The following is a 24,658-nucleotide window of genomic DNA, read 5'->3' on the forward strand; positions in this document are numbered from 1 at the left end:
CACAGGATGAGGTGGTGCTAAGACAATGGAAGCTTTGGTGGGAGTGGGTGGAACAGGAAGGTTGGGAAGGTAACGTCGCCTCACAACACCAACACTGAAGAATGTGCTCCCACCAGCACCCTTAGATCGGTATCTAGATGTATACTGATCTAAGGGTACTGGTGGGAGACAGAACTAGCTCCCGCCACTCTCCTGGCTACCGTTGTCCAGGGCCTGCTCCAGGCCCACACTCTCTGAGACTATGGATTAGAAAGAAACTAACAGGGAAAAGATACCAGTTTAGTTTCACCCATCCCTAAATGGGGTACTATCAGAACAGCAGTAATTCTTTTCTGAGTTATGGGTACTGCACAAATACTTAGGAGTACAGTTTCAATTAATTAGGTCACAGGTGGCAAACACAGGATTTGGTCCATGGGCCAAATCCAACCCTTCACCTTGTTTTATCCGGCCTGGCACCTTGTTTCTACCTGGCAGCAGCGCAGAGCTCCTTGCCCCTAGTTAAGGAGAAGTTCCATCTATACAGTCCTAAAATTACATTTGGCCCTTCGAAGGCAACTGAGAGGCTGATGCGGCCCCTAATGAAAATGAGTTTGAGACCCCTGAAATAGGTAATGGCCTTACCACTAAACTGGGCTTCTCTCCTGTTTTAAAAAGCACCTGCTGAATAAAACAAATATATGTTCCTTTAGGATATTCTCAGTTTTCAAAACTTCTTGTGGTACCCCTAAATTATGGAAAGGACGATTAGGGCCAAGATACACAGGGGGCTGCTGGGAACTGGTACGTGAACGCTGCAGCCACACTGAGTAGGGAAGATATGCCTCAGGGACCCACCCAGGCTGTGCTCACTGTGGGGGACCAACACAGGTGGGGCAGGGAGACAGCGGAGGCCAACACCACACAGAGAGAGAGAGAGAGCTGGATCTAAACAGTGCTCAAGGAAACAGGCTTCTGGCTAACAGAGTAAGTGTGTCCATTAGAAATTCACACATTGGCCTTCTGTTTCCCTGGCGCCGAGAGTGGAGCCAGGCACGTACAAAGTGCTCACTAAATCTGAAAAAAGCTTAGATGTGCATTAAAAGGCAGTGGCCAGGCTGACATTCTTTCTGTGATTTCAGATCCAGGGTCAATAGAATCACACCAAGAATATTTCTTTGGGGATGAGTGTTAAAGGGAACATATGACAAATGGAGAGTTACCAAGGAGGCAGCATGAGGTAGTAAGAAGAGGGCTGGCTTGGAGCCAGGTGAAGTGAGTTTTAATTCCATCTATGCTGGTCACCTTAGACAAGGCATTTCAACTTTCCAAGTGCCAATATTCTCATCTGCAAAAGAGCATAAAACTAGCTCCTAGGATTGCTGAAAGAGCTAATGGGAAAAAAAAATGTGATTAACACAGTGCCTGGCACATAGTGGATGGCTCAAAATGGTTCTCTTAAAAGAATTTTAAAAGGGTGTGTAGGATACTAGGGACTTCCCTTATAAATAAAGTATGCATCTAAATAAAGATATTCTACATGCTTAGTCTGTGGATGCTGCCAGCATACCTCTTTGGTAGTCTTAGAGCTAAATATTTACAAACCACACAAGAAGGTCCCATACTAACTATACAGTCAGGACTTATCTTTACCCAAATGAGCATCCTTATCCATCAGATTGGCTCAGACTATCTTTTCAGCAATTTATGAGGATTCTCAAATTTTCTCAGTGGGATAGATATTCTTAACAATGTGTCTCTGGCCCTTGTGACAGCCCACATACAAGTATTCCGGCAGTAGTTTGAGAGGTGGTGCCCAATAAACATGACCTGGTCCACTAGGCAAGCACTTTGAAGGGGCTAAGATTCCTTTATATGTGTAATTCCTGGATGCCTCTCCCTTGTCTGAAGCCAAAGCCTCCCTTTCCCTGACACTGCATCTTGATGACCTATTTGTATGTCCCCTGCTCGCACCTAGCATGTGACCTTGGGCAAGTTACCCCTCCATCTCTCTGATAGGCCATTCTATAAAATGGGGATAGTACTGATCTTCTAGGATTGCTGTTGGAATCCCATATCATCTCTATAAAGGTCTTGTTTTAGGCCTATCTGCTACCCATAAGAGTTACCAAAAAACAATATGAATTAAACTCAAGTTATGAAAATCTGGAAGAAAAATGGGGCCTCTGTGCTAGAAGAAATCACACTGAAGTATTTACATTAGAGAACAAGATTTAGTTAAGCCTTCCCTATTTATCATTTATAAAGGAAAACAATCAATATACATTAACTGAGCAAAGAAAACAAAAACTTACATTTTTCTTATACAGAATTATCACAACATTATTGACCGAGAAAGCCCGAAATAAGTATCACCTGACTCTGAACTAAACATTGCTAGGCTTGTTTCTATTGAAGCAGTCATTCTCACAGAAGACGGCATTCTAGAGTGTTTGACAGCTTTGATCTTTCAGCTGCTTAATGGGTTTGAGAAGCATTAAGCTTCCATCTTTAAAAAAATTAAGAAATACGTGGTTTATCAAAGTATGACAGGCCACATCTCGATTCGTCAAGAGATGGTCATCAGAAATCTCAGGCTAAAACAGCCTTTGTACTCTGCCTCTCATCAAAAAAAAATATTAAAAAGCCACTACTGAGGAAATAAAGGGCGACAATTACAAAACTTTCAAATTCTGAAACTGAAAAGGCCCAAAGGCTTGGCTAAAATTGATGTCTGCTCAGCTACTTTGTCCCCAGAGAAACTGCACGTAACTGGTCAGGATCCCGGTGACCACGTGTGAGAGGTAAGGAGAAGCCCCTCTCCCTAAGAGGTTTCTACCGTCCGTCAGTGAAAGTCGGAACTCAGTTAAGCATCAACTGTTTGTTTAAAAAGAGCTTTTTTTTTTTAAGTCAAAGTAATACATGCTTATAGCCTTAAACTCAAAACAAAAAGTATGAAAGACTGTATGGACTACTGTAAAGCAGCAGTCCATCTCATGATGCTCCCTACCCTTCATTCACAATGACCACACACAGTATTTATCTCTTATTTCTAAGTAACTGTTTCTTTCTTTAAAAAGATGTTTATTTATTTATTGTCAGAGAGAGAGAGGAAGGGGGAAGGAGACAGACAGACAGGCAGGCATCAATCAGCCTCTCATACTCCAACTGGGGACCAGGCCCGCAACCCAGGCATAAGCCCTAACCAGGAGTTGAACTGGTGACTATTCGCTTTGCAGGATGATGCCCAACCAACTGAACCACACCAGTCAGGGCCAAGTAACTAATTCTTGATTTTAAATTTTAAACAATATTTGATTTCCCATTATAGATATTATTATAAACACACATATACTATATGCCAGACTCTAAGAGCTTTGCAGGTATTAACTCATTTTAATTTTACTTGAGCTGAGGTCATCAGTGATCTGAACAAAACCTGTCTCAGCGGAGAGGTGGGGGCTAAATCCAGAGAACACTGACAGAATGGGAGAGAAATAGACAGTAAACAGAGATTAAGTCTTTTGAGGAATTCTGCCCTAAAAGTGAAAACAGAAATGGTGTAAAGGAGATGTAGGTCTAGGAAGTTTTGTTTTGTTAAGTTTGGGAGATACTACACCATTTTAGCAAGCTCATATGAATGCACCAGCAAAGAAACCATAATGATGCAAAAAAGAGGAACTCACTGCTGGAAGGATTCCCTTAAGACAGCAAGCAGGACACTGCAGTGTCGCTGTTTCAACAAGGCTCTCCTTGGCCATCTATCTAAACTTGCAGTTCCTGCCACCACACTGCTCCCCATCCATTCTCACACTCTGCTTTATTTTACTTCTAGTACTTACCATTAGGCTACTGTAAACACTACTATAAATACTACATATTTAACTTACCTTGTTCATTCAAGGTCTTCCCTAATAGAATGTAAGCTTAATAAGGACAGAGACTTTTGCCTATTTTATTCACTGCTGTATCCTCAGTGTCCACAACAGTGCCATGACAAATACTCGTTGCATGAAGTCAGGTGGACGGCAGTGTGACTAGCCCTAGAGAGGACGGACAGTTCATGCACAGTGGAGAAGGTAGGACGGAAGAGGGGAGATGCCGGGCTTGGACAAGTGTGGCACAGGCTCCTGCCACTCTCCTCTGAGGACTTCCATTAGATAAGTAGAGAAATTTCATGTTTGAAATCATTTTTCTTTAGAAGTTCAAGACACACTTGACTTGTCTTTTGGTTCCTAAATTATCACAGTAAAATATTGTGCAATTTTGATTCTTAGCCTTTGTGCAAGGATTACTTTGTCTCTAAACTTGCATTGTAAAATTTCACAATAAAAGGCGTAGTATCTTCTTTTTAACTTTTCAAAACTTCTGAAACATGTGTGTATGTACATACAAAAGTATATATACCATATAAGCAACTTTCAAAGGAAAAAAATTTTGAGACTCTAAAACCCAGCACCTAACTCAGCAGTTGACAAACTACAGCCTAAAGGTCAGCTCCGGCCTGCCACCCACTTTTGCAAATAAAGCTTTGCTGGAACACAGCCATAGCCACTAGTTTACTGATTATAACCTACAAGGGCAGGGCCCAGCAGTTACAGCAGAGGCCATCTGGCCTACAGAGCCGTATTTACTATGGGACCCTTTATAGAAATGTTTCCTGATCCCTCAGCTAGCTCAAGACAAAAAAACAATCCTTTTGATGTCCTCTGTATGCCTCTTCCTAACTATACTCTTTTCGCTCTTTTTGAGGAAACTACTACCTAAATTTGTGTTTATCATTTCTTTTTTGCCCCCCTTGTAATTAGTATGTGTCCCTAAATAATGTGCCACTCAGTTTTTCTTACTTGAACTTTATAGGAATGAAATCATACAATCAAACTCCATGGTCTTCTATAGCTTGTTTCTTTTACTCGGAATTCTATATTAGAGATCCAATCATACTGACAGTGTTCATTTGCACTGATACAGTATCCTACTATATGACTATACGAAAATGCATTAGTTCTCTGTTGATGATCATGTGGGCTCTTTACAGGTTTAAAACACAAAAAACAAATGCAGCTATGAAGATGCTTTTATATGTATCCAATTATACATGACCAAGAAATGTGTGTGTATATGTGTACCCACACATGCAATTCCACCCAGGAGTAGTCAAAGGCAGCCAAAAGATGTTCACTACAGTGTTGTCTACTAAAGAATTAAGCTAAGAACAACTTAAATGGCCATCAAGAGAAAGGAGATTTAGTAAGTTAGTATAATTTAGTAAATTAGTAAATTAAACACAGCAGTATAACGGAATGTAATACAGACATGTAAAAAATGACAAAGATGGAAGCTTATGTGGAAATATGCAAAGTGTTCGTAACACATGATCAAATGAAAAACCATAACTGACTGTGAAACTATGAGAATAAATGAACTGTGCATTGGCACTGTAAAGGAATATGAATAATTAATGAAAATGACATGTTACTATCTGAGGGCATTATGGCTGGTTTCTTTTTCTAAAATTTTCTTTCATCTTCCAATACACCCTTTAATTGAAATAAAGTCATTAAAAAGCCCGTCTCAAGGCTGCCTACTCACAGTGCTGAGTTTGCTGCAAATGATGAGTATCCGGCGTTCGTAGAGCATACTGGCGTACAGATGTAACATGTTGTTCACATCCACAGCCACAAAATATTCTGTCAGATTTCTCTAGGAGAAAGAAGAAGGGGAGGTTTGTGCCTTATTGTGTTGGTTCCTATTACGAGCAGTACCTAATAAAAGCATGAGAAACAGAAATAATCAGAAAGTATACTCTCCTCCTTGGAAGAGACCTCGGAGATGAGGCAGTTTACAGCAATTACACCTGTGTGGTGATTACAGTTTACTACATGAGGTCACACAGAGAGCACCGCGCTGCTTTTCATGGAAGGTCCTGAAGGTAAACAAGACAGGAAGTCTGCAACCTTACAAATGAGGGGAACCAAGGCTCCGAGAGATATGCCAGGACCAGAAAGTCTAATAAGCAATGAAGGCGGACTGCAGCTCCGGTCTTCTGACCCCAGGTCCTGTGCCGCACGCCTAGGCAAAAGAAAGTACCCAGGGACCACGATGCTCCTGGCATAGAGCCTGGTTCTGTCCAACAGACCCCACCCACAAAGGCCAGCGAGCTCCCCTCCCGTCATCACTGCCAGTGTCCCCTCCTCCACAGTTTACATTTCAAAGATTTACAATTTCAGGTATTTCACTCAAAAAGAAAAAAAATCAAAGGCAAGTAGCAGCAAGTTGTGACAAAGCAGTGTTTTAACTAGCTTTTGTCTGTGGCCTGGGCTTCATTCCTTTAATTAGTACTGTAGATTGGTACTCTTCAGATTTCAGAAGAAATGTAATGTGTTTCATTTCTGCAACCCTTTCTATACCCACCTGACTTTAATAATACACATGAATATGCTAATTTCTTCAACGTTACAGCTTTTCAGTGCCACACAATATAATCCTCTGAAAATGAAGGGGGTGGGGAAGGAACACTATTGCTAGGGGTTGCAATTTATAATAATGAAACACCTATAACCCATAAATTCAAGTAAACCAGGTGGATTTTACATGCAAAATAGCATCAAGTACTTTTTGACAATATTATGTATGGGTTGGGAATAAAACCAGGCACTTATCTTACGATTTATTATTGTTTGATGCAAGAACCCGATTAACCATCGACCTTTACAAATAGAGTGAATTAACAGCTCCATACACTGACTACCTACTAAGTACCAGGTACTATACCAGGTACTGTATATGTATAATCTTATGCGATATTCACAAAAACCCAGTGAGGGTTTTCAATATACAGATAAAGTAAATCTGGGAGAAACCCAGTAACTGGGGGATCAGAATTTGGACTCAGATCCAACTCCACAGCCCATACACTTTCCCTTACATTACCTTGTCCCATTTAAGTACTTTAAATATCCACAATATACAAGGCTTTACATGTATTATGTTACTTAATCTTGAAATCACTCCTTCAACAGGTACTATTATCTCTGCATACAGAGAAGAAAAGAGATGCAGAGAAACTGAAGTAATCTGACCAAGGTTAGACAGTGGGTGGATGAGGCATCATTCAGTTGTGGGTGGGTTTGGCTTTAAACCTGTGCTCTTCCTTTACACCACTAAAATAATAGGTAAAGATGTATTTGGAAAAAGAAAGCACAGCATAGCAACAAAGAAGGATCAAAGCATGCCTAAAGAAAGAGAAAAATGTTCTGTTAAAAATTACTGTTATCCTCTTTACTGAGTTACCCTTATGTGCCAGACAATAGGCACTTTACCTCTTTTCTCTCTAATCTTCTGAACAACCCTGAGAAAGGCATTATTATCTCTATTTCATAGATGGGAAAACCGAGGTTCAGGAAGGTTAAGTAGTCTTCCAGAGGTCACCCAGCTAGAAAGGGCCACGTTTCAAAATCAGGTCTCCTGAACCCGAAACTTGCTTTAACCACCACACCAACCTGCCTCTTAACAAACTTGGAAAGCAAAACAAAACAAAAAAGCAAGGCAGCCTGCATTAGTTAACAAGTTCATCTGTTGCCCAGTGGACTGAGGAGTGCTGAGCTAATGATGTCAGGGTGGGGTCTGTTCAGAAGACAGTGACATGGCAGAGCTCCTCTCGCAAACAAAAATACAAGGCCCTCAGCTGAGCATTTCAGTAAAATGCTTTAACTGCTGATGAATTACATGAATTTTTCTTTTAGGAGAGGATGAAAGTAAAAAGAAAATAGAAATGAGGAGCTTAAAGAAGGCCAGAAAGCCCATTAGCACTTTTGACAGATCCAAAGATAACTCTGAAGCCACCAAAACGTGGCCTCAAGAGTCTGCCAAGAAGCTTCACGCTGGGTAGAAATATGTTACACAGCTTGCCGTCCAAATAAGGAGACACAGCGTCAGAGACAAATCCTGTGCCTTATTTTGGTGGGAGAAAAAAAAAATCACAAGGATACTTTTGTGGATGGGGAAGGAGGGAACATCTATGAAACAAAAACACCACTTGGTTGAGGTATAACCCCCAGGTCCAATAATCATGTTCTGAGAGATTCAGGTGCTTGTTCCAAAAACTCTACACAGGTATGTTAAAAATATGTAACATTTAGCCAAATTCTCTCTAAACTGTCATGTACTTTTTTTGGTATTTCTCATCCCATCTGTGCTGATTACGAAGATATTTGTGTCTAAACAGAAGCTGTCTTTCTTATCTGCTTCCTCCCCTGCCTCTTTCCTTCTGGGACCCCGATGCCTAGGCAGGCGGGAGTGGTGGGAGCGGTGGCAGTCCTGGGACCCTTGCTCAGCCATGGGAGCACCTGGGGCGGGGGCAGAGTGGGCCTTGGAAGCAGCCATAGCGGGGCACCTGCAGTTCCCACCCTGCTTCATCTCGGAAGAAAACCCCTTGGACAGAGGGGACTCCTTCCTCGTGTCTTAAAGCATCCAGCAGCTTAAGCCACACCAATCCTCAACTTCTTGGGCCTGCCCTACGGTTTCAAACCCCTGGCCTTTACGTCTGCTGTTTTCTCTGCCTAGAATGTTCTCTTCCTTGAGGACCCACTTACTTTTCCAGACTTAGCTGAAATGTCACCTCCTCCTGAAAGGCTTCCTCGACTCATTTTTAAGCTCCCCTTTGTGTTTCCATGGCAATCTGTCTCCATCTTACAATGATTCAGTTACAAGTATGTTTTTATCACTAGACTGAGGTCCCTTCCGGTACAATGATGGATCCCATCATCTAGCAGTTTGATGAAGGAACGAATCCAGGAGTGGAGAAAGCACAGTCTAAAGACTACTGCTCTGTAGTTCGGGTGTAAGCAGGGTGGTGGAGGAGGAAGTACGCCAGCCTGGAAGAGTAACACATGGTATATTAGGACAAACATAGCATCTGACTTCAGAAAACCTGGGTCTGAGGCGGATCAATCACTGAGTAAAGGCGAAGGGCCCACAGAAACAGAACTGACACTGGCGATTCAGAATCAGATAAACAGCTGGGAAGCGTGGGTAAGGCCTTTCGAAGACACCTGTGGCTACATTTACTAAAGTGTACAGAAACAGGTAGTTTGTTCATCAAGTAATGGGCAGTCAGGAGAGACTGTACACAGAAGCAGCTGCTCATTTCACAGCCAGGCCAATCCTATTTCTCAGATGGGGAAGATCAGAGTGTAGGAACTGAGAATAAGAAGAGAAGGCTTCCATGACAAGTTGTCCTGGGTCAAGACTGCAGCCAGAACGTGCTGTGAGCTTACATTTACAGAAGACACAAGGTATGCCACAATCCCAGCACTTTGCTGCAGTGGAACTTGAGTCTTTGACTTTGAATTTCTGTCTCTATGACCAGCCAATCAACAAACACTTATTTAATTCCCCCTATGTGTTTAGTACCATCCTGGGTGCTGAGCTTAGCAGAGATGAACTAAACATGATCTCCATTTTCCAGGCACTCAGTCTGGGTATGGAAGTGGCATGTAACCCGGAAACCCCATGTACAAAGTACTGTGATACAGGCCACAGACATTCCAGGCTAAGAAGGGCAGACTGGACTCTGCTGGATGGATATGGGGAGAAGGCTGAGGAAGACTTGAGGGCGGAGACCTGTGGTCTGGGCCTCCCACCAGGAGTTCACTCAGTGGGCAGAGAGAGAAGCATACTCCAGGCAGAGGGAAAGGCAGGGAGGACAGCACAGGGAGTGGGGCGTGCTAGGGCAGGGGAGGTGGACCTGGTCCTAAGGGAGCTGCTGAGGGAACAGGGTACAATCACATTCGTGTTTCAGCAAAATCTTCCTACAGGTCCTGTGAAGGATAAACAGGAGAGGGCAAGCAGGAGGCAGGGCAATCAGTTAACAGCTACTGTCAGATTCTGGAAAAGAATGATTAAAACAAACAAACTATGCAGATGAAAGCTTTGGATATGGATGTGACAGATTTCTGTAAAGAGGAATCACAGGACTTGACAATGAATTAGACTCGGAAAGTGGGGTGGGGAAGAAGAATCTGCACAAGTGCCAGACTTCCAAGTTACTGTGCACCACACCTGTCCACTTGCCCAAACAGTGTTTTAAAGAGCGAGTCTATTTATGTATTGAAGGATCAGTCCTCCTTCTAAAGAACCACCCATCTTGTCAAACATGGTGTCTGCCTGGTATCCTGGATTATGATGCCATCATGGCCATGCCTAAATATCCACCTCTTTCATTCCCTGACGATTACTTCTGTGTGTCTCCCCTGCTAGGAAAGGAAAACCTTGCTTAGAGGGACTATCTCCCAGCACCTATGCTCCAAAGGACTCGGTGTTCTCAGTGCCATTATGTTTTTAGGCTTAAGGACATTTCTTTAGTATTCATGGAGTATGGAGTTGAAGCATTACTTCAGTTACTTATATTGCTATGTCCTTCTGAGCGTTTTTCTATCTTCCTAGAAGGGACAATTCTTTGTAGCAAGGACACAAAGCTGATCACTACTCAGGCTAGAAAGGGCTCCATCAGAGGAAGGTCTCTGGTTAATAGGGACACAGCAGCCTGGAAGGTGAGTTTCAGAAGAGGTATGTGCAGCACAAGCTCCTTAGGTTCTCCCAGCTTTTGTTTCTCATCTCTACAAAGAAACAGTGGTGAAGGTCCCTTCTCTCTCTAACCCTCTGTGTCTCTAAATGCAGACAAAGAGGGAGGGAAGGCACCTGACAAAACCCCATTTCCCTCAGGAGAAGCCCCATTATGACTGCTTGCTTCTAGCTGCCCCTGCTGGCTTCTGTGCCAACCCAGGTGGCTGGGGACTCCAGGCTCACTGTGATCCACACCCGGGGTTAGGAAGCAGGTGGGGTGGGTGTGGTGATGGGGAGGTGGAATGGGCCGATACTGTGGGGCTTAGAGAAAAAGCATCTTAGGTTCAATACCTTCGGGAAATGAGATAATCCCCAAACCAAAGAACTGATTCTAAGCTGGGTACTCCTTGGAGCCTTCAGAACAGATGCTAGTCCGCCCCACGGTCTGTCATTTTATTCGTCTTTGTGACTTCCAGCTTCATACACAGTACAGATGATAAAGACTTACTATACTGTGTCTGGAAGAGTTTCTAAGGCAAGAGGCCTGGTTTTGACAATGGGCCTTATTTCCTGAAATAACTCCTGCTCAGATTATTTTACCATAATGTAAACCTTTAGAATCCTCAATTGACTTTTTTAAAAGAAGAATTTAGGCTCCCTTAGTGGTGTGGGATTCTTAAGAGGGAATTATAAATTTGGATTCTAAAATAATCTGTCTGAGAAAGAAGCCCACAAACTCACATAAGCAATCAAATCAGAGAAGTATATTATAGGAAAGAAAGCAGAGTTTACCCCAAGGTCAACTTTTATCCCTTGGAGTGAATGGAAAAACCATTAGAATAAACAATTACCTGATAACTCTGAAGAGCAACAATGGAATTCTCTATAATCTCGGTACTTAATAATAGGCCTTCTAATACCACTAAACTTTATTTTTGAAAGTCACGACGAGTTCATAAATCTTTTCTATATCATGGTGCATCTTCTGACAAAGTGGAGTCTGGGCAATGTTATACATAACTGTCCATTCTAAATGCTTTCCTTGCATCATTAACCACTTGGTATGACACTGGCCAGATAATTAAGACAGGTTTGTTTAATATTCCAAATGAAGGTCTATATGCTTACCCATTAATCAAAAGTACACTTCAAAACCTGACTGCTAAAAAAATTCCTTCTATAGCCAGTTTACAATTTAATTATTACTACATATCTGTTCATGATCTGTGACTTATTTTAATGAAGGTCAACTGTTTAAAATTTATAAAGATTTATGCTCATTTAATTACAGCCTGTATAAAATTCACTCCTACAACTGTTATCTTGATAGATAGAGAAAACCCTGATGAGCAATTACATTGTGATAGTTTTTCAGCAAAAAAGAAAATATTTTTAAAAAGAAATTGAAGAAATGATGAGAATTAACTTCAATAGGCATCTGAAAGTGGAAAAAATTAATTTTCTATATTTACTTTTTATTAATGTCTTGTGGGAAAAATAACCCAAAAACCAAGTGAAAGAAACTATTATTTTTCCTTCTCCTGAGGGTGGCTGCCTTGCTCATTCAGTCATTCCATACACACACACACACACACACACACACACACATATTGAGCATCAACTATGTTCTAGGTACACTGCTAATTACACAGATGCAGTGATTTAAAAAATTCTGGTCCCTGTCCTCAGAAAGGAGAAATGATATTACACAAATATTCATATAATTAAGTACACTTATGATGAGTGAAGTCTTTGAAGGGTATAGGGAGCCACGGAGCCAGAGGCCCAGGACCCGGCGGCAACTCAGTGCTGGGATCAGATCGACCCAAGTGTGAGTCCAGGTTTGAGCATTTACTGGCTGGGAGACTAGAGGCAACTTACTTCATGTCTCTGGGCTTCACATCCCTGTCAAAGCTTTTCAGGGATAACACCCACACCATAAGGTTGCTGTGAAGGTTTCATGACACAACAAACAGTGCCTAGTCTGATCCACAGTGGGCATTAGCTCCTTTTCCTTTCTTACATTAACCTTTCTCTGGAGCTCTTCACAAGAATACGATTATCTAAAGACAGAATCAGGTTTCATATCCCAAAGTCCTTTTACCTTTTTCTTTGCTTATTCACTAAAGTTCATTAAGTCCTTTAGAGGAAATAATCAATAAATGGTTACAGACCCCTCCCATATTACAGGTGCTAGAGTCCTAGACTCCATTCCCTACAGCATTTCCAAGCTTCAGAATTCTGGTGGCAATAGTGCCTCCTGAGAGACTTTTGTGGGCAAATATACACTCCACAAAGGAAAAGTACTGGTCTTCACAACCAAGAATATCAGCAAAAACCTAGAAAACACAAGCTATAAGAAGTGATGCCCCCTTGGCTCTCAGCCACAACTCGGATCTCAGGCATTGTAGGAAAGCTGAGGAAAGAAGGGAAAGAAAGGAACCCTTAAAAGCAGCATCCCCGTTGCATGAGGCATTGAACTTGGAACTTCACATTTAATACTGCATTTGTTCCTCCCATTTTTATTTATTAGATAAGAATTCCAATGCTCAGAGAATAGAAGTAAGTAGCCCAAAGTCCCAGAGTGGTGGAGCCCAGTGTCTGGCTGTCTCCAAAACTCATGTTCTTTCCACTACGGCATAGTATACCATATTAATAACCCCACGGTTATTGCTTGTTTCAATTTGCAATGCAGCAATTTAGCCATTTTAAATTAATCCTTGAAAAATCACCAAGAGATTAAAATGCAAATTTCAACATGGCTAGAGCTCAACAGTGACTCCATGTCAAAAATCATATAAATTGGTCCTATAAAAGTTCAGATTCTCCTTAGAGAAAAAGCTTGCCTGCTTCATTTCAGATTTGAGCTATGAAAAATTATCTCTTTTCCTTTTTCCTCATGAATATCAAAAGTCAACTGTGGGGAAACAGGACGGGTGGGCATAATGAAAACAAAATGCTTTAGTTCCTTATAAACCTAGGGACTATATCTCACTTAGGAGCAGGCCTGGGGCAAGTAACCTCAGGTCTGTGAGCCTGGGTCCCAACATGTACCATGGGGCTCACCTCTACTGTCACGGAGAAGCTGGGGGGATTTAAATGGAGCCATGTACATTAGAAGCCTGGAAGATTGTTTTATCATTCCTGCTTAGAAACAAGTAAGGCCAGCCTTTTACCAGTTAGCCAAGGAGGACTTACTGGGCAATGGGTCATACACAGGGAAATGGTCCATCAGTGTCAAAATCAGCTGAGAGGATGCAAACTTTTTATATGGTGGAAGCAGAGGAGGTAGCATACAGTACAGACAGGAATTAGAAGTTGGACTATGAAAAAAGTCAGTTTTATTTTTCTCTAGACTATTTCTAATCTCAGTAATTGTGGTTTTGAAAATTAACAAGTTATCAAAATGTTCTTGGCCCTTAAAATTTAAAAAAAATTTTAAAAAAACCAAACTAGGCAGTAATGTTTACTATAACATTATTTACAACAAGAAAACATTAGAAACAATCTAAATGTCTACCAGTAGCGGAAGCAGAGCTAACACACTGTGGGCATTTTTGTTAAATTATGGTAGATATTTGTCTTTTCTCTCTCCTGATACCATGCGCCCCCTGCCCAATGGAAAGTCATAGTAAAAGACTTTTAAAAGACATAAACTCCCCCAAAACTGCAGAAAGGACAGTAAAGGAAGAAAGATATCAAGTTTTTGGAAGCTAGAAAGCAGATGTTACTAAAGAAATGGTTCTCAACTTGGGTCATTTGCCACCAGGGGACATTTGGCAATGTCGGGAGACATTTTGGTTGTCACAGCTGGGGGTGGGGGCTGCGCTCTCATCATATAGTGGGTAAAGCCCAGAGATACTGCTAAACACCCCACGATGTACAAGGAGAGTCCCACACTACAAAAAGTTATCTGGCCCAAGATATTAAGAGTGCCAACTAGGTTGAAAAATTAAAGGAGACTGACTTGGTGGCCCAGAAAAGGCTGAACACGAAGACTGGGGCCAGGTAACAGGGCAGCAAGCATCAAGGCCAGCCTACACCAAGGAATTCCAAAAAGGTCCAGAACCTCTGAAGCCTATGGGAAGGGTGCCAAAAAATATAAGAGTAATTTCATGCCAGCATTCTCCTTTCCTGGCTCACTCAGCTAGTCCACTAACTGGCCTTCCAGCACCCCTCTGAAAGAAGAAATATTTACATTCTTTGGGAACTAAACCAGAAAGGCTTGGGGGACACCAGGTATAGCTGAAAACGGGGCATAGAGCATTAAAGAAAAAATGAAGGAGGTGCTAAATAAAGTTATACATGCTAAATGTCGATTTACCATGACCCACTGCCCGCCACCAGACTCCAGAGCACTGGTAACTAAGTGTACACTCCCCAGCAGGAGAAAAATGACTAGATTCTCCACCAAAAAGATCCTTATGTTGATATTTAAGAACCTCCAGCCCCAAGAACCCCAAGTAGCCAGGTCTCTGATCCATTATCTACAATAACAAAACTTCATTAACTTGATTACTTGACATTTATAATTTGTCTGCTCCATAAACAAAAGAATTTCCTGTCTATGACTCTATAGCACAATAGTTATGGAGAAATATACCTCTTACTCCAGCATTTTAAAAAAGTAATCAAGTACATACCCCAAAGAATTGAAAGGAGGGACTAAAGCAGATGTGTGTACACCAATATTCAGAGTGGCGTTATTCACAATAGACAGAAGGCAGAAACAACCAAGTGTCCGTTGATGGATAAGTAAAATACAGTGATGTTATATACATACAATGGAATATTATTAAACCTTATAAAAGAAGGAAATGCTCACTCATGCTACATGGACAAACCACAAAGGCGTTATATAAGGTAAAATAACCAGACACAAAGGGACAAATATTGCATGATTCTACTTAGATAAGGTGTCTACAGTAGTCAAATTCATAGAGACAGAAGAAAATAGTAGTTGCCAGGGCTGGGAATGAGGTGGAGAGTGTAGAGCTGCTGTTTGAAGGGCTGTTGAATGCACAGAGTTTTGGCAGGGAAAATGAAAAGGTGTAGGAGATGGACACTGGCAACGGTTGCACAACCGTGTGAATGTGCTTACACCAGTGAAATATATACACTTAAGGATAGATAAAATGGTAAATTTTATGTTATGTACATTTTGCCACAATTAAAAAAAGGAATCAACTTCTTAAGTGGTGGTGATTCCATATTTAATTCTACAGAGTACTATTTATAATCTGAGTAAAACATTTTGAAAACATGCCCAAAGGCTAGGCTTGATATGTCATCCAACTTGTCAGAGTTGAGACATTAACCTCTGCCCCATTAGACTCAAGTTCACAGCTCCTGTCTTTAAGAAGTGGGAGTGGGGATCTTCACCTTATACCCACAAATACTTTATTTTTTCTCTTATAAATGTAGTAGAAATATAATTCTACTTGAGTAAATCTACCCTAATAAAGAAATCTTTATATGAAAACATTTTATTTACAACAGCAAAAGCTAAAAACCATTTAAATGCACAATAGTGAGGAAACAGCAAAAACTACACAGCAAATGGAATACTATGCAGCCAATAAAAATAATTCTTATGCACAAAATGAAAAATGCTTATTAGTAGGTGATTTTAACTATGTAAAAAAATACGTTCTAAAAAGACTAGAATGAGACATCAACATGTTATTAGATGATTGCCTTTGAGAAATATGAATATTCATCCCTCCTTGTCTTTAGAGTTTCAATAATTTTCAAATATTCTCTACTTATTTTTGCCTTTATAATGTATTATTTTATAATGGAGAAAAATATATCCCTTTATTTCCTTTTAAAAATAAGTTAAAAAAACAAATGAGAATACAAATTTAAATTTTTTTCTCCCAAGTACTCACATTCTCAGGTATGCTGGGAAGTTCTCTGGTATCAGGCACAGTAAAGTAGGAATGCTAGAAAAGAAAAGTAAAAGCTACTTATTTTTGCAGAAGTATGCAATAAACACATTATTCAGAAATCAGGTAAATGATCTGAAGATAATTCCTTACTCAGATGAAGGAAGAGAGCTCCATTCATTGGAAATATCTATAGAATATTTTCTTTGGTTAATGCTGGACGAAAGCCAGATACATTAAACTACCAACATGGGAGGAAGAGTTCTTTTCTGTGAGAGATGAACTACTTTGGGAGATACAAGCGAACAGTTCAAAGAAGTTAAAGGTTAAATTCCCATACGATGTTTGTAGATTTGTGAACACGTGAAAGCTTCAGGCTTCATAATTTATTGTTCAATGAGGCAAATGGACTCCCGGGAGCAAGTATCACTAGCTTCACTCAGCAGTGGTCTTTACCGACCAAACCATTTCACTTTAGCATCTGAGATTACACCCCTCTATGGGCTGCAGGCAAAATCTGCCCCGAAGGCCCAAGTGATGTTAAGGACAGTGCCAGCTGAAGGACAGCTGCGTTGAGACCATTACAGGTGGTTAACAGTGGAGAGTTTCTCTCCATTGTGCATGCTTTGCAAATCGGCCTCCTGACTTCTAGTGCAATCTCCAGCTCAGTGGAGTTGAAAATCTGACCTGTTCAAAGAACTTTCAAGGAGGCACTGCCATGTATGTGCCCCTGAGTTAAATGACAACAGGCTGAACTGGTGATACCTCCTCTGTGCTACTAAAGAAAGACTCAGAGGACAATGGCAAGCAGGAATGGAAAGAGCCTGGTGCTGGTCAATTAAAGATGGGATTGTGCAAAGGCCAGGAGAGGTCACGTGCAGAGAAGGTCGGCTTAGCCATGGCCTGAGTTCAAACCTGGACCCCCAAGTGACATTTCAGGAAGCCCCCCAGCCCCGCCATTCTTGGATAATTACAAAATAGTTGGTCTCTAGAAAAACGAGTTGTACAGCCTTCCTGAAAGACACAGGGGACAACTGCAATAATGACAATGACAACAACAACACTATGAGCTGTTTTTAAAGATCTGATAATATTCAACAGATCTCTAATACCTGTTACACTGAAAGATTTATGCCAAGTACTTTATAAATATCATCTCTAATTTCCATAACAAATTCTAAGGTAGACATTATCTTCACATTACAAATGGGTAATTAAGGCTTAGAGAAGTGAAGTAACTTGTTAGGGTCACACAGCTTGTAGTTGACAGAACCAGTATTGAAACCAGGCCTGGATAATTAGAGCTATGCTCTTTCCCCTAAAACAGGCTGTTTTACCTGTGCTTTTGATGTGCAAATTATAGCCAAAGCCATTTGAATTAAGATAATAAAATAAAAAATTTAAAAAAGTTATAAAAAGATAACTTTTAAAAACCCTCTGCAATGCAGTATTCCAAAATTTCTGTGCCTTTGCAAAATATTATCCATGAAACATTACAATTGAGATTATGTAGCATGAAAACTAGTCAAGAATTCAACTTAACACTATGAATTAAAATAGTAAAAGTAAAATACAAAGTTAAAGTTAAATTGTATTTTACTTTTACTATTTTGATTCGTACTGTTAAATTGAGTGCACCAACGTCTATTCCAAATGGCTAGAAGGGAGTCCCAGGAAATGGTCAGTAATGGATGTCCACACAGGATGGAGTCCACAAACTAATCATTGGCACAGTGAAGGGAAAGAACAGGGACCACAGAGCCGGCCACTTAAGAGCTATGTGATTTTAAGCAACTTCAATTAATAGCTCAGAGTCTCAGTTTTGAATCATAATATCTACTTCAGAACTGTTGTGAAGAATAAATATTAATATGTGAGTGCCTAGCATGCCATACATGGTATTTTAATAGAAAATCATTATTGCTCTCAACCGCTAGTTTACATTTTATATTTTTCTCAGTCACCTGTACCATACATACAGAAATAGCCTCTGTGACTCAAGCCAAAAAAAGTCCAGGATTGCCATTTTATCATTTCAGGCTGTCCAAGCTAGACGAGATTAGTGCTTCAAAATCAGAAATGTCACACGGAGAACAGAATTCCTTGTGAACAGGAAAGAAAAAAAAAATCTGCCTTTACAGATGTAATGGATTGTAACTAGTGAGCCAGTGCAATTCCAGACCCAAGTAGTCACCAAGCTGTCCTTTGAGATTCTGTCTTGCTCCATCGCCCATGAAATGCAGGGACCAGAGGAGGTCAGAAACATTCACAGAAACCACTGGCATGAAACAGCTGCGCCCTCCCAACAGTTTCTCCTGCCCCTGCGATGGTTTGTCCTTGAGGCCTGGCAGCCACTCAGGGGAAGGAGTGGCCCTTCCTCCCCAGCAGCTGGTGACCCAGCCAGGCTACTCCACAGCTAGCTGTCGGATGTCATTACAGACTGAAGTGGTGAGATCAAGCTGCTTAGGGAAAGGAACAGAGGCAAAGGCAAGGTTGCTTAGCTAGACGGTGATGACTGGGGCAGGCTTAAAGTTCATTTCTTCATCTTCTGGACAGTCTTCCTTATGTGAATTTCTGTAACCAGGTTCCTTTCCTTCCCACGTTCTATTAAAATGAGCAAAAACCTCTACAAATTCCTTTTCTCCTTCCTGCTTTCCTCCCTTTCTTTCAACACTTATTGCCCAGTGGAAAGAACACAAGCTTGGAATTTAGCCCTGGTATTAAACCCCAACCTTCTCACAGTTAACTACATAACTTAGATGGACAAGTACAATGCCTGTTCCTCTCTAAGCCTCATCTATGAAATGAAAATGCTAACATCTATTTGTGGTTGTTTCAAACATGAGCAAGGCATACTTGGCATAAGTTAGGAACTTAGTAAATAGTAGATCTATTATTAGTTATTGCTAGTTAATAATGCTTTCAATTTTGTCATCACAGAAAAAAGCCCTATAAGATATGTTCCTTTTCTTTAAGAGGGAAAAGTATCAAGATAGTAACCAGTGAATACCGTGTGTGGTTCTAATGAAGCTGAAAGGCACAACTTTTTAAACGTTCCGACCCACAACATAGGGAACATGGCCCCTGTATAATCAACAGCCGGCCAAGGGATGTCCCTTTGAGAGTACTGGTGAAGGTGGTGACAAGGTTTGACCCAGGGAATTAGAGGATTCCAGTAACTGAAATGTGGAACACATGTATCGCTCAGACTATGGGTAAAACTACAACTAGGCCTGAAATCTCAGTTTGCAGTTGAGAGGATTTTCCACCCTAGCACATTACAGAAGGTGTAACAAGCATATAAAAGAGTTCAAAGGAAGTTACTACTGTGGGCTGGCCAGGAACTGTGCTAGGCACTCTCCATCCCTGTCTTCGAGGGGCCTACAGTCCAGTGGGGGAAGACAGGAAAACAGATCGTTCCAACGTAATGCGACTAAGAACTGCTAAGTGTACAAGATGTTTGTGACAAAGAAGAAAACTTTAGCTAGCCTTGGAGAGTGCCAGGGGAGGATTTCTTAGAATTAAATCTGACTTGAGTTCCGAAAGATGAGCATGGAGTACCCTGATAAATGGGGGAGAGGTGCTGTTGACATCTCAGGGGGCAGCAAGATGGGCTTCGGCAAATGGGCATGCACAGGAATGTGGGGGGGGGCAGGGGCAAGGTATGAGGCAGGGAGCCCGGGGCGGGGTGGGGGCTGGCAGTAGTGATGGGATGACAGCTAGGAAGAGAGGAGCCTGGGGACATTTGAGACCCATTGCACATGGAATCCCAGAGAAGGGAAGAAATACAACTGCTTGGTACTGCTTGAACAGCCTAGAGGTCTCAAGAGTACTCGGGGGTAGGGGTGGGAAGGTGCAGATGACAAAAAATGATCCTGTTCCTCTAGCTCCTTCTTACTGTTAACAGTGAAGTTGTTTTCCAGTGATCACTAATATTCTGCCCCCACTTACCACGCTGAGATGAACAGACACTCCTGGGTCAGGGATGGGAAGTCTGTGCAGAGTTTCCAGAAGCTCATTCCACTGGCTCTCCTGAAAGAAATAAAAGGACTCAGTAACAAAACCAAGGCTGAGCTCTTAGTCAGAGACCTGCAGGGAGGTCTGGGCACACAGTAAGCTGGGAGCCCTCACACGGCTGAGGGGCTGGGAGGTGCTGGCCCCAGAACAGAAACAGGTTGACATTTAAGTAGGGTTGGACAAAAGACACTCCTTAGGGCTCAATATAAGAGCCAAACAGATCTTCCCACACCGAGTATGACATTTTCTACTCAGTGAGACACCTACCATGACCACCTTTTATGGATCATATACCATAAGCTCTGAGCAAATCTATCCTCTTAACTCCATAGCAACAACTTTTAAATGCAAACAATCCTAGCCTAAAGGGCAGGGGTGGTGGGGAGAAATAACAATGACACTATAGATCTTGTCCTCATCACCACTGCCCTCAATTAATTTTATTGAGCGCTCACTGGATACACATGGCGGCCTCCAATTATGGACGGTTAAAAATGGATAACATACAACAACATGCAATACAGGACGGTGGCTGTACGTTTTAATTAGTGAAATGAATTACAAAGCAGAACAAATCATTCGACTGAAAACAGATTCACCTTTAAAATGCTAAAAAGAACACTGCCTACAGAATTATCCAAAAGCCAGTTCTTCCATCATGTGGAATTGTTTCTGTTACTATAATAGCAATAAGCTCACATTTGTATCCTTTTTAAAAAATGTCTACATAATCCTCACAACTAACCCACTTTATAGACAGAAAACTGAGGCTCTGAAGGGTGAAAGCAACTTGGCTCAAATCAGCCAGTAAGTTCCTCAGCCAAGAGCAGAACCCTCTCCACTGCTCAACAGCTGCTTTTGGTAGTGAATTTAAAGGAAAGGAAAAGAGAGGATGAGCTCTGATTAAAAGCCTGTTTCAATCTGAACTGATAAAATGCTCAAGTTTCTCACAGAGGACAGAAATTTATATGTGCATGTACCAACATGTTTAATTTTGCCCTGAAACAATTTCAAATTTAAAGAATAATTGTAGGACAGCACAAATACCTTTAACATTTTCTGAACTATTGAGAGTGAGTAGCTAACATTCTGCACCATCATCCGGAAATACAAAGGACATTCCCCTACATAACCGTAACTAATCATCAAAATCAGGAAATTAACACTGACACGACATTACCACCTAATCCTCAGAGCCCACCAAGTTCTGTCAGCTGGGCCAATCACAGCAAAATAACCCAGTTCAGAATCACAAACTGACTTTAGTTATGACTCTCTAGTTAAAGACTAAAGTCAGCCCAGATCAGTTCCTATATTTTCTAGATTTGTATGAACTTGACAATGAGACCAATCATTTCAGAAAGTAACCCTCAACTGTTTGCTTTCTATTGATTCAGATTTCAATTCACCCAATTACTGATGATGTTCACTTTGATCATTTGATTAATTTACCTGATGTCTCTCCTGTAAGGTTACTCAGTTTCCTTTTGTGTTTAAGCATTTTGTCTAGCAATACTGTATATAAATATCCCAGTCCTCATACAACCTGTCATTTATCTGTTTACTTATTTATATTGGTATAGACACATGGTTTCCCATTTTCTTCAATGGGTTGTAACTTTTGCTGTCTTACTTGTTTGGATGCTCCCATTTTCCCAGACGTGAGCAGTAGGAATCCCTTGCCCCGAGCTCACCACGTCTGGGTCTTTCTGACATGTCCCCGTCATGTTTCGAGCACTTCCTTGCTTTTGGCACTAACAGATATTCCAGGCTCGCCTTACCCTTTCCCCGCCCCGCCCCTGGAATTAGACATTTCTTCAGGGAGTCCTGGCTTCTTTTGGTGGAAAATGTTACGTAGAAACCAAGATACCTACGGGTGTTCCTTGCTACTTGGGTATTGCTGACTGCAGACTCTTTCAGTGGATAGAGCCAGGGAATATCTTACACAGCAAGCACGACCCACAATACACACATCTCCATTTATCTCCACATCGGTCTTGTATATTGAAAGCCATGGATTCATACCAATGGCTCTAATTCCAATTCACCATAGGAATCATTCTAGTTTCCTCCCTGTACATACTTGTAACTATACTCTACAAAAGTGAAAAAAATCTTCCGCATATTTTTCCTAGTATACTCACTTATTTGTATGGAACCAATCTTTTTCAATGCCCTTACCTCCCTACCCACCTAGATGCTCTCCTTGCCCTGTTCAAAAACACATCCAGTGCTAGGCCACCACTGTCTACCCACCTCCAAAACACATGCGGTATCCATCCCAGGCTCCAACAGCCCAGTGCCGAGCCACGGCTGCTGCCCCTTCCCCATGTGGATCCCTCTAGATCTCACTGAGCTCCAGCATCCAGTGCCAGCCACTGTCCCACATAAACACCACTCGCCCCTCAGGCTCCAGCACACTCCGCCAGGCTGTTCTCTGGCTCCGATGTCCTCCTCGCCCCGCCATCCCTTCCAAGGGGACATTCTTGTTGCCGCACTCAGGGTCTGATAACCACGCGGGGTCAATGACCTAGACAGACACCCTCATCACGTAGCTTAGGCTCTGACATTCCATGCGAGCCGTCACGGTCACACACACATACGCCCACCCATCCGAAGCCCGCCATTCCCAATCTTTTGCAAAGACTTTTGGATTTGGGGAGAAGATTCTGTGTTTTTAATAAAAGCTCTTTCGTCCTGTTTGAATATGATGACCCATACCTTGCAAACAATTTAGCTAGTTGTACGTAGATTCCCTATCATCTATATCATAATTCCTTTAACAGGAAGAAATTTAATAAAAACAGTGCTGGGTACAGGAGAAAGAGACTCCACTAAAACGCGACACTGACCTCAGGCCGGGTCCGCACTGGGGCTACGCCCAGAAGACTGGTGTACCGGCTTCCCTGGGTACCAATCCCATCCCCCCGTGCACAGGTTGTGCCTACCCAACCATTCCTGTATCGCAAGACCTGGTTGTTAATGCCCGCTGAGGTTTTTTTGCTTGTTTTTGACTGACTTGAGCATCAACATGGAAGGAAAAATGTGAGTCAATCTCCAATTCTAAGACTGTTAAGAGCCTACATGTCATACAACTCTATTTACTAAAGACATCTTTCTTTTTTTTTTTTTTAAAAAAAAAAAGATTTTATTTATTTTTCGAGAGGGAAGGGAGGGAGAAAGAGAGAGAGAGAGAGAGAGAGAGAGAGAGAGAGAGAAATATCAATGTGTGGTTGCTGGGGGTCATGGCCTGCAACCCAGGCATGTGCCCTGACTGGGAATCAAACCTGCGACACTTTGGTTCGCAGCCCGTGCTCAATCCACTGAGCTACGCCAGCCAGGGCTAAAGACATCTTTCAAATTTGAATGAGAACCTGAAAGTTTGACCAAAGTGAACTGTGAATCAGAAATCCAGGAACAGACCCACGGTGGCCTTCTGCCTCACTCATCAAAGAGTAAACCACTTCTTTGAAGACAGAATTCCTGGTACCTAAGCGTCCTTTCAGAGTGCGCACAGTGAGCCGTTTCTATCACTCAGCTCTTCTCTTACTGTGGCCTTTGCTGGTGAGTAAACCCAACTTGAAGGAAGGATTTAACCATTCTACACATAATTTTCACCTCTTCTCCCAAGCAGCAATTACCAAAGTGCATTCAGGAAACACTGACATCCCAAAATGTTAGTATCTACCGTGGCATAAAAAGGGCTTGGGGCAAAATGAGCGGGGAAGCCCCGAGGAACCAGGCTCTGCTCTGCAGGACCCCTCGGGGCCCCTATCACGTGAATCTTAAAGGAGACCAAAAAGAACCACAGCCGCCCCTCTCCCCGACCTCACTATACTGAACTGTGGGACATTTTTTATGGGACGTTTCTCAGAGCTAATGTTCTATTGAAAATATGAGAAAAATTTCTCTAACATTTAATAATAATGTATCACTTTCATTAAAAAACTTAGGGCATTTACAAAATGGAAAATATAAGTCATAAGACATACGGAAAAATATTCAATTCACTAAAAAAATCAAAGAAATACAAGTAAAACAATAAGACTTGGTTATGTGTCAAATAAACAATGGATTCAACAAACAATACTGGCAAGAGTCTGGTGACCCAGTCACTCTTGTACATGGCTAGTAAAGACTGTCTTTTAAGAAAACAGTACGATTTTTTCGCAAAGCAGTTAAACAAACATTCTAAAAATGATTATGCC

General features: G+C 41.6%; 1 protein-coding gene across 8 annotated transcripts in view; it reads right to left on the reverse strand.

The window, feature by feature from the left end:
- DENND1A (DENN domain containing 1A) overlaps window positions 1-24,658 on the reverse strand; it is a 490,983-nt gene that overhangs the window by 227,236 nt on the left and 239,089 nt on the right. For 7 of the 8 annotated variants that reach the window (XM_028530073.2, XM_036022199.1, XM_036022195.1 and 4 more), the window contains 3 exons: window positions 20,385-20,465; window positions 16,437-16,490; window positions 5,572-5,682 (listed from right to left, as the gene is read on the reverse strand). In XM_028530073.2, the coding sequence (XP_028385874.1) occupies window positions 5,572-5,682; window positions 16,437-16,490; window positions 20,385-20,465 (246 nt within the window). The remainder of the gene's footprint in view (window positions 1-5,571; window positions 5,683-16,436; window positions 16,491-20,384; window positions 20,466-24,658) is intronic. The other variant, XM_036022196.1, reaches the window with a different exon arrangement.

Source organism: Phyllostomus discolor, chromosome 3 (genome assembly GCF_004126475.2).
Source record: "Phyllostomus discolor isolate MPI-MPIP mPhyDis1 chromosome 3, mPhyDis1.pri.v3, whole genome shotgun sequence".
Classification (NCBI taxonomy): Eukaryota; Metazoa; Chordata; class Mammalia; order Chiroptera; family Phyllostomidae; genus Phyllostomus; species Phyllostomus discolor.